General features: G+C 32.9%; 1 protein-coding gene across 1 annotated transcript; it reads right to left on the bottom strand.

Annotated features, from left to right (window-relative positions):
- Positions 1-4172: 4172 nt before the first annotated feature.
- Positions 4173-9277, bottom strand: LOC128206697 (WAP four-disulfide core domain protein 5-like). Its single transcript, XM_052909314.1, has 4 exons — positions 9123-9277; positions 6127-6366; positions 4785-4934; positions 4173-4466 (listed from the first exon to the last, which is right to left on the bottom strand). Exons 1-4 carry the CDS (start codon positions 9193-9195, stop codon positions 4447-4449), a joined length of 483 nt encoding a protein of 160 aa, XP_052765274.1. The 5' UTR covers positions 9196-9277; the 3' UTR covers positions 4173-4446.
- Positions 9278-11521: the final 2244 nt, after the last annotated feature.

The following is an 11521-nucleotide window of genomic DNA, read 5'->3' as shown; positions in this document are numbered from 1 at the left end:
ATTGGTGTAACCGCACCAGAAATAACACTTTTGCCTATCAGGAGCAATTCGTCATGTCATAGGTCAAACATATATTGACTTGGAAAACTTCTTGACTTTATCCTGAATAAAGCAATTAACCCTTTACTTCATGTAAACCTAAGCCATTTCAGGCTGCCAGTGTATGGCTTATCAGTTCATATCAGTACCCCTACTTCATAGGAGATTATTGATATTATTGGAATTTTAACCCTCATGTATTACAAACCTATTTTCTTAGTATTTCTTTTGGTTTAATCAATAAGTCATCAATGTAAAGTTTATAGAGAATTAAATTTCCAATCCAGTCATATAAATTTTATTTTGTTATCTAAATTATTTACGCATGATATTCATAAATAAACAGAAAAATATGTCAAATTTGATGAAAATTAATTTTTATTACACTTTTATTTATCAAACATAACACAAAATATTATATAAACAACATATTTTTATAATTCATTTAATGCAACCTGAATTGAAACAAAGATGGACAGAATTAAAAAATAATTCACAACGAAGAAGCACGGTATATTTATATATATGAAACAGAAGAAAAAAAAAAGTTGATCAAAAGTCACAGTACGTATAACTTTCGGTTATTAAACAATACAATGAACAGATAAAGTTATTATTCAACTACTAAATGAGGCCTGCATGTTGTTGTTTTCTAAATTTATATCGTTTATTGCATGTCCAGGTATTGTCATTTGGGTTTGATTTTAAAAATCCTCATTTCTCGTATCCTTGTGTGCGTGACGCCGAGGTCCGAATTCGCCATCTCGACGTCGTACTCAAACTAATTTTAATCGAAGCCAGAATGTTCCGATTCGTCAGACAAACACTGAAATATAAATGACATTATTCAGGAATGTTGTTTTAAACTGAAGTTAACAAGGGCAGAAATTAGCTCTACATTGCATTCTTGTGTATTCGAAAACACGTGTTTCAACAGCTGATCGATGTTAAATTGGGTCATGTCAAAGTTTAACAATAGGGATAGTCATTATTTTAGAACACATTTGTACTTACTTTCAATTTGTAGAAGCAGATGCGCATTTTTATGACCGGATTAGCGAAACAGAAGTGACACATATGTCCCATATAATGATTTATGGCCTTTGTTTATACAAGCCAGATGATTTTTGTTTATCCAACATGGCCGACATTTTGACACGTTTTCGAACCATGACCTGTGACGTAAGGCGCGTGATCAATAAAATATAGTTGTATTATTGGTAGTTAATTATAACTTGCAGTATTCTGTAAATTTCCACGAGGAAAACGAGAAAGGAATGCCCACAAACCTGCGCAGTCAACGTTTTACGCATCTTTGATACCAGTGACCTTATTTCGCGATTTTCCGAAATTCTTTAAATAGTAACATAGTGTTTTTTTTAGTGCATTATATTTATCGATGTTTATACTTCATGAATATGAATTTATAGCGAATAAACAAGCATCAGGTATGAAAATAAATGCCCCTACATTGCGAATACGTAGGATTACGTATCTATGAAGCTATGGATAAAACGTTAAGATCCGTATCTATGAAGCTATGGATAGATAAGTAAAATTGCGTATCTATGAAGTAAAGGGTTAAAGAGCAATGTAAAAATAACCCAATCTGATGGAATTATTTAAAATACTTTTTGGCTTTTTACGATTTAGCTTTTTAAATGTAAGCTTTTTAAAATTTAGCAATTTGAATACCAGTTATTTTAATAAAAGCAATTAGAAAATGATCTATTTAAAATTTATTTATTTAATTGTTAAGCGTTTATAATTAAGCTATCTTAATTATAGCAATTGAAAAATTTGCAACTATTATTTATTCTTACCTCCTCCCACAGAGTGGGGCCCGCAGTCAACTCCTAGCAACGTTTGAACGTTACAAAAAAAAAGGCTTTCATTTTGATTTCCTGATCTGAAACAGAAACTATCGTGTCAGATAAGAAGTAAAGATTATCTTCATTGTTAATGTTTTAACAATTGATATGCATGACTTTACCAAATTTTATTAATAAATCGTAAATGCGGTAAACTCGCCACATTTTAGAATCATGTCTTCATTAAAGAAATTGCGTAAGCATAAACTTTATGATGGATGTAAACTTTGTTTACAGTAAATGCATCACGACTTGCTACTGAAAAAAATATCAAAATTAATATAAATTATATTTAATGACGATAATAATTAATTGCATAATTAAACGAGCGTTGATCTTGGTTATGTGCTCTGATGATGTGGCGATATTCAAAGCCGGATATGCGAGTTGAAGGACGTCTGAAGTGGTTTATTGTGTTAGGGCAACTTGTAGACATATCACTAAGTTCAAATTCTTTCAGGAAAAAAATCCTTCACTGTTATAAACATTTGCAATAATTGTGTTGACAAAAGTCTTGGTATTCCTGAATTCATTTGGTAAAGATGAGGTAATATTTGAATTATTCATAATAATAGACACGGATTTACCGCAGACGTATCCTCAAATTCCCTTTTAATTCTAGAAAAGGATCAGTGAAGCAGTGAAATTGCGTGTTTTATCTCGTCTGAAAGCTACTGAATATTCAAACGTGGAATCCATAACATGTATTGGCAGATGAAGCAGTGAAATTGCGTGTTTTATCTCGTCTGTTAGCTACTTAATATTCCAATGTGACGTCCATAACATGTATTTGAAGACGAAGCAGTAAAATTGCGTGTTTTATCTCGTCTAAAAACTACTGAATATTCAAACGTGGAATCCATAACATGTATTGGCAGACGAAGCAGTGAAATTGCATGTTTCGTCGCGTCTGAAAGCTACTGAATATTCCAATACGGAAACTATTACATGATTGGCAGAATATGCAGTCAAATAACTGAATGTGAAAAGTGGTTACCTTAGTATGTTTTGATAGACGATGCGTTTGGTTGGTTTAATACTTAAATCAAAATGTGATGTGTCTGGTAACTATACCTTATGCTGCTTTATAGGTCCCACGTGAGGGAATGCAACGTAATCTGATAGTATACTTTTTGAATGCTTTGCCTTTGACGGCGTCTCTGAAAGGTCTCGCCAAAACACAGATTTAAAACAATTTTCGCTGAATGTACTTTGATGTATATTCGTTGTGTTTGTACATGTGTCGTTTGTGTCTCTCGTTCAGTGTCGTTTGTGTCTCTCGTTCAATGTCGTTTGTGTCTCTCGTTCAATGACGTTTGTGTCTCTCGTTCAGTGTCGTTAAGACTCTATGTGTATATGCAGGGTTAATTATAAGTTACGGGGTTAGTAGGTTTACCCGATATGGGATATACGGGGCAAGGGAAACCATATCGGCTGAGAGCAAAGACGCAATTTTGGTACGATATAAATTTCCAAAATATGGGGTCACCGCGTGACAAGTCCCGGACCAATGGTGCTGCGGCATTTATGTTGGAAGCGTGATTTTATGTTTAAATGTTTTACTACTGTGAGGATACAAAGATTTCTTTTGTGTAATATTAAATAAAACTAGTTTAAATTCTCCCTTAAAGAAGTGTATTTACTGAACATGCCGGTCTGAATGCGTGATTTTGGATGGTGTTTGTATCTCGTTCAGTGTATATTCATACCTGGCTTAAATGGGGTTTTCTAGTGGTTATTCTGGATGGATTTTGAGCTTAAAAATTACTTTGGAGTATATTGGAATAGCGTTGGGATTAATGAGACGTTAATGCAACAGAAAGTCCTATCATGTTAGAGGTCAGAGAGCAGTCCCTGTTTCTAAAGAAATATTGAATTACTATGCGGTTTGTGTAGTATAATTATTGCTCTGCGCTAAGGTGCTTGAACCGTAATTTTGTAAAACACCATGTTCGGTTAGGGAAGGTACTATATTCATATGTAAATCCATGTTCTCTTTCATAAAAAATAAGATGAAATGATAAAATATTCACAAAAAAAAATATTTGTTTCTTATAAGAATAGGTAGGGAGGACAGTAGGAAAAATAAGATGCATGCAGTTGACCTTTTTCAATAATACAATCAATTATCAAGTATAATCGATTTATCAGTTTTGACTTATTAAGATAAATAAATATACAAGATAAATTCAACAAGTGCTGACAAAGGGACACATTTCCATATTTAATAAAAGGTACACATTGATTACAAGAACACATGAGTGTTGTTATGCATTTATTGTTCATCGTTAACATAAATGTTATATTAAATACATTACGTGCATTAAAAGTATATTCATATCGTCTAATATATCAGTTTGCAATGGTTAAATTTTAATTATGAACGACATCTAAGACACCATTGTTAAAGTGCTAAATTTTAAATACACCTTAAATATGTCATTTATTACGACATAGAAAACCTAACATAATAATTTACTCAATAACATAAGTTACAGTCCTTGATGTTCACCTCGCTTGTAACTTCACTTTGACTTTATCCGCGATAATCTCCCACTGCAAATAACAAAAAGTGATGCAAATGGTATGCCAAGTTGCCGTCCATTTAAAGGTAGATATCAGGAAAAACTCATGCAAATACACGCGTTATGTAAAAACAATAGCCGAAATATGACTTTATGACCTAACGATTCGGTTAACATTATCGAAACCATCATTTAACTACTAATATTTCTACTACTACTACCACTACTGCTACTACTACTGCTACTGCTACTGCTAATGCTACTGCTTCTGCTTCTGCTGCTGCTACTGCTGCTGCTGCTACTGTCACTAAATAATAACCATCATAATTAAAGAACGTTTTATTCTTACCAAACAAAGGTCTAGTGCATCGGCGTCCACAACCGGTACTGCAGCATTTTTGACTTCCGGGACAAGAGTAATCTCCGTTGCATTCAGGATGCACAGATCTACAAGCACTGCCGCGTCTCTGTGGACATTGACCAGGCTTTGTACCTGTATCTAAATAGACAATGTGTGTTTCAATCTTGATCGCTTATATAATATACAAGCTCCTGAGGTTATATTAAATATTATAGTCATAAATCTATGTCTTTATTCTGTCCGTTATTTTCCCGTAATTATATTAGCTTTAATCGTTTTTAATCCAATTAAGATAACTACTATAAAAATTAAAAACATACAATGGTTATACATCTGGTCATATATTATTGATATCATTCATTGTAAAATTTTCTTTACCAAGCAATTCGATAAGCTACATCATATTACCACAAAACCGCATAACATGGATCACAATTTTATATGTGATACTACTTTAAAGGAACATTCTTGCATATATTGTGTGGATAAAAACACTTCATTCAACAGTAAAAAGAAAACAAATCAAGAGCAAAACTCAAACTAAAGTAAAGTAAATTATTCTTGAATAACTACTCAAGAAAGTGCGTGCCGTAGAGTTTTATTTTTGTCAAAATATTGAGCCATGATGCTAACCAACATAATAATGCACACAATAAAGTGCTTTCAAAAAGAGTAAAGCCAGAGTATTTGCGAATGATGTTAGTTTATACAAGTTTATTTTAGCTCGATTGTGACGAAAGCTAAGCTTATAGAATCACTCTCGAGTCCGTTTCCTGGGCAGAAACCAGTACTGTGTCCTTTTTTGGGAATATTAGGTGTTAAATACGAGTCAAAGGATTGGACCAATCTTGACCCAGAACATGCTCGCTTAATAACTTTCTTCTGTAGTTGTAATATTTTTATCTTTTAAGTGTATTCTAATTGAAAAATACTTTTTATTATATCCTTTACAATGATATTGATTTATCAGTAATAAGGGATATGATATTTTACTATGTGACAGGGTGAATATTTAAAATTGATATTTTTCACTATTTCGACAGATAAGCACGTTCCCAGTCACAAATAAAACTTCAGCACTCACAAGGCTGGAAATAAAATGTTCGTTTCGGTAATGCATTTCACTTCATGATCACCAATATTGATTATCTTATTCGTGACCCTCACTTGATGAAATATATTACGATCTTACACTGAAATGAACAATTATCTTGTATGTTATGTTATTAAAATTGTAGTGTTAAATGTCGATAATTCATCCGAGAAAGTCACAGGTACTTGCAATAATCGCATATTACATGTATTACTATATTCTTTGTAAATATCTCACTTGGTGGGTCGATGCATCGTGGACAACATTCTCCAGGTGGGACAGGGGCTTGCCGCCCGTCCGCACAAATCTTAATGTCCAGTGTACAGAATGTCCTTGAGCAATCGGGTCCAACGGGAAGCGGGCAAGAGGGACAACATTGACCAGGTAATGTCTGTGGCCGAGCCCCGCCAGGACATTGTGGCCAACTACATTTCACCCGGGCACAGATTGTTCCACCTGGAGGCCTGGTAGGAATACCTGAAATATTATACAGTCTTGTAAGATGGTAAAATCGAGCAGTAGCAATCCTCGTCAATCCAAAAGGAACATTGATGTAACCGGACCAGAATTCACACTTTAGCCTATCAGGACCAGTTTTTCATGTCATAGTTCAAGAATATATGGACTTGGACGTCTTCCTGCGGGTGGTGTAGAATGAATGCTAAAACATTTCATATAGTAAAATAATAATAATAATAATAATAATAATAATAATAATAATAATAATAATAATAATAATAATAATAATAGTAATAATAATAATAATAATAATAATAATAATAATAATAATAATAATAATAATAATATTTTTTTAATTATTTTAATGAGTGAAACATTATATCGTTGCGTCTCCGTCAACCATACTGAAACCCAACGAACTCACTAAAATTTGTGACTTGACAGTAGGGCCGTTATTCATTGGGCAGAATTATAAACCAGTCCGCTCTTAAAAGTGTGACCTAACAAAAGGGTCGTTTGTTTGCGGGAGAACATTGAAGTCAGGCCCGCTCAAAAAAGTTAGGCGAACTAGTAGCGACATTTTTTGCGGGACAGTATTGTAGTCTGGCTCGCTTTAAAAACTGTAACTTAACAGTAGGGCTGTTTTTTTTTGCGGGGAAGTATTAACATCTGACCGCTCTCACAACTAAGACCAAAAAGTATAGCTGCTATTGATGGGGCTGAATTATTGTGTGGACCACTAAAACAAAAGTTAATTTTTATGGAATTTACATCTAAAAACAACAACATTATAAAGGATAATGCCAACATAGTGCCTGCAGTACAGGTCTAATTCAAAGGTCAGTCATCTGGGATGTAAGCCATCGGCAAGCCATCGACGATTAACACCTGGTTTTGGCACTAATTTACGGGCCAATGACCGTCGAAGTGTTGTCTGTAGACTAATGTTATGTTAATCAATTTTAACCGTTGTGAGAGTCAATGATTTTACAGAAAGCAAAACACGTGCGTCTGTTTCCAGTATATTGTTGTTCGTCTATTTCATATAGATCTTTGCGCGTCTATTTCCTGTATATCGCTGTGCCGTCTGCGCATACGCTGTAAACCTTTATTTGACTAATGAGGTCATGAGGTACGATCTTCTTAGGGCAATATATGTATTTATCGACTGAACTTCGTATGTCTATTGAAGTCAGATAATATTCACATTGGAATTGATCACTAAAAAGCGGTACCCTCACATACATGAATGACGACAACTATGCGTTCTGCTTAGTTCGATATATTGAGATAATCCACGTCACGAACTGTATTACGTTTACTTAATGATTGTTATTTCCAGGTGACGAAATGCGGTGATCATTTTTAAAACAAAATTCAGCGCAAAAATATTTTAATATTTCTTTGCATATTAAAAATAGCTTAAAACTGGGAAAAATGATGGGGGGAAACAATTATTTTACCAGAAATAACGATGCCATCACAGTAAACAAATATAAACACATACCTCAATTGCATAAATTATCAAAACGTCAACATTGTCGGTTTTGTCAAAAAGGAACAGAAACATATTTTCTTTTAGCTGCTCTTTCTCCTTGTTATTGTTCTTTTTTGACAGTAAATCCATTCCCATTGTAACCATATCAAATCACTTTTTCGAACATTTAGACGGCTGTTATCCATCAGCAGTAATAATTAAAAGAAGCAAGCAGCTAAGTGGTTTGATTTGCCGCTAAAATATCACGTGACTGTAACTTCCTTATACGGGGTTGTGTGAGTCAGTGAGTTGTTTGCGTTCTTGCTAGCGCTCTATGTTTATGTACATGGTCAAAATTGAACAATAAAATATACGTTAAGAACACAGCTTAAATTCAGATACTTGTGAAATTCTCGGAATAGCGCCATTTTTACAACATTGTATACCAATAGTTGATATAAGAGGGGTTTCTACTCTTGCAAAATGAGAGGGGTAACAAGGACGATGTTTGTTTAAGCTGGTATGATTTTTTCTTTTAAATTGACGAAAAATCACAGTATTATATTCGGTGTTCATTCGATGAAATAAAGTTAAACAAACAAGTTTCCATAAGCTATTGACATTTAGATCCCCCATCGGTCAATAAATTTCTTTTACAGTTTTATTACAAACATGTTCGCCTTAAATGATTATATTCATTCGGTTTCCATAATTAAAAAAATATACCTTAAATATAATCAGTGAATACATAAAAACATACTATATATATATATATATATATATATATATATATATATATATATATATATATATATATATATATATATATATATATATATATATATATATATATAATTAGCATAACTTTCAATGCAAAGCAATTATGTTATAAAATAAATAGATAAATAATTTTAATCACTGAATGTTATAAATTATTTTTGTGGACCATGAAGCTTGTTAAAATGTTTATTAATTTTGATTTCACTTAAAAAACACTTAACAAAACAAGTAAATGAGCCATATTAAAGTGCTTTATTTAATTTGAAATAAACAAGCTAAAACTCATAGTTTATTGGTAATAGCAACATGTACATGACGTTATCCGTTTCAAACGTAGTCATTGCAAAATATAAAATACAATCACAAACAAATAACACACACATTTATATGTCATATTATAAGAGTGAAAAACGTATGGTATGAAATTTAGATCAAAGAGCTATGCTACTTACGTGTGATGAGTGGAACGCATTTATATATAAAAACTATTACAATGTTTACAACAGGTAAATCTTACCTCCACCGGCATATTCTTGTCCGCAAACAACTCCTAGCACCGTTAAAACAATAAAAATGGGAATTGATTCCATTTTAATTTTCTTAAATTTTGATCTTCTTAAATCAAAAACGAAATACACCGGATCATTCTGTCGTTTTTGCCTTTATATATTCCAACGATCAAAATATATGACTAATAGCAACAATTAATTATATCTCTGATTGATTCATAAATGTGGCCAAACCTTCCCCATGTAAAACAATGTCTTAATTCAAGAATTTACGTCAGATGAAATTGATTGATATGACGTGTCTCCTGATTGTGTTACAAACGAGCATGCATCCCAGTTAAAATAATTAATTAAGATTTTTTGCACCATTAAACACACATTAAACATGGTTGTTGTTGTGATTTTCTAGTTTTGAGCAAACATCCCAAGACGGAAATGCGGTTATATGGGAGACCGCAAGAGGAAAATAAAATTGACATGCCATCATTTTAAAACAGGATATTGTAAAAATTTCAGAGAAGTGTCTCCCTTCGTGAAAACATGTTTAGCAGTTTTCTTTCCTCCTTATCTAATGTATGTATACGGATAGGTCAGACGTGCTGAGGTTCACCCTTCAAAAAACTCCCATCGAACAAATGACCATTGGTACCACTTGTCTGTGAACATATTAACACAACTGGTTATCTACTTATGATTTGCGAATTTCACTTAGTAGGTGGTAACACGAATTGTATTTCGTAAACCAGATATTATGTTACTTATTATGTGGAATTCGCAAACCATAGCTAGGTAACTTGTTAGCGCCTGACTCTGGAATGCATTTAAAGCTAAGTGGTAACACGAATCTTATTACGTTTACCAGTTCGTATGTTACTTAAGAAGTGGAATTCGCAAACAATAACTAGTTAACCTGTTAATGTTGTACAACTAAAAAGGTTAAAGGTGGCAGTTCTGGGCACTTTCAAGCCTGTTGTTAGTCCTATGATATTCATCTTATCATAAAAGTAACGCGAATATAAACTAGATAGCTAGATAATTATCGCTGAAATTAAGTGGTTAAAACGAAACAATTCGCGAACGTTAACAGGTTATATTACGGTTGTTATATGCACCATTAATTTGCATATTGAATTTGTTTAAAATTTCCTTTTCAGTTGCACCAACTTGCAAACGTTTTTACATTATGATTGTTATTTGCAGTAAGACAATATAAATCGTGCAGCAAATGACGTATGGTATGCACCAAAGCATACACTTCCTTGTCAACTTTTACCTATGTAACTCGCGATAGCGTAGTATTGTGTTTGAATGTATTTCGTAATGATATTGCAAAAGCATACATTTTACAGTTGTCTAAATTATCGCTTATCATTCAAACTAAACAACATGGTATCAAAATTGTAAACTGTGATTTTGAATCTGTTATCATTCCTAAGGGGATAAAACCGTACATAAAGACTTATGAACGGAGTTGATATTTTAGATGTTATGACTATGATATGAATTCAAGCAAATATATTATATGCAACATGCCTGATAAGGATACAACAAATTCAGAAAAAAAACCTCGCATGTCTTTGATATTATCTATGTATTTTCTACTTATTTTGAATGCGTTTGGAAAGCCAAGATAAATAAATCGGCCTCTTCCCTTACCTGTGACAAAAATGTGTTTCTGTTCAAACTTAATACATACTTATGATATTTCCTGCTTCTTTTTCAGGTAATTTAGATTAATTTTACTTACAGCGTTGTGATGTGGCAGTCTGCGACTGTTTCTTTTGCAATGTGCATTTTCCATGCTTAACATTTGTCTGTTCTTTTACTCTGCAAATAATATGAGTAAGTTCACAAATACTCGAAACAAATCTTCTCAACATTGAACTTAAGTGTTGATGATCATGCTTTTGTTTACAACTAACCCAGTGCCAACTATTAAGCTGTTAGTTTAAACTGTGACAACAACAGACGTTCATTTAAACACTGTTTATCCGAATTCGTCAGATTAAAAATTCGAAATAACGACATTTCGGATAATCAATTTCAGAAAATGACAGCGTACCCAATAGATAAGATATAATATTAAGTAGTGAATATTGCAATGTCAGTTACACGTTATCTACAGGTTGCATTTGGTTTGAGTGATCGAGGGTCGAGTGGATAATGTGGAGATCGAATTTGATTTTCAAATCATTCTCATATTCTGTAAAACAGTAATGATATAGATAGATATGTATATTTATATACAAACTACATCACCAAAATAATTCGCTCATTTTCTAACATCGATGTGAGTAACATACGCATGCTCAATGTCATTTTTTAACAAGCTCTAATTATGCTTCATTATCACCTCAAGCTGATGCCCGAGTGCTATCGCAGTATGATGTTGTTGTTGTTTTTCGAA

The sequence above is a fragment of the Mya arenaria genome, chromosome 10 (assembly GCF_026914265.1).
Source record: "Mya arenaria isolate MELC-2E11 chromosome 10, ASM2691426v1".
Taxonomy (NCBI): domain Eukaryota; kingdom Metazoa; phylum Mollusca; class Bivalvia; order Myida; family Myidae; genus Mya; species Mya arenaria.
Note: the sequence above shows the minus strand (reverse complement) of the source record. Positions and strands in the feature narration are given on the sequence as shown.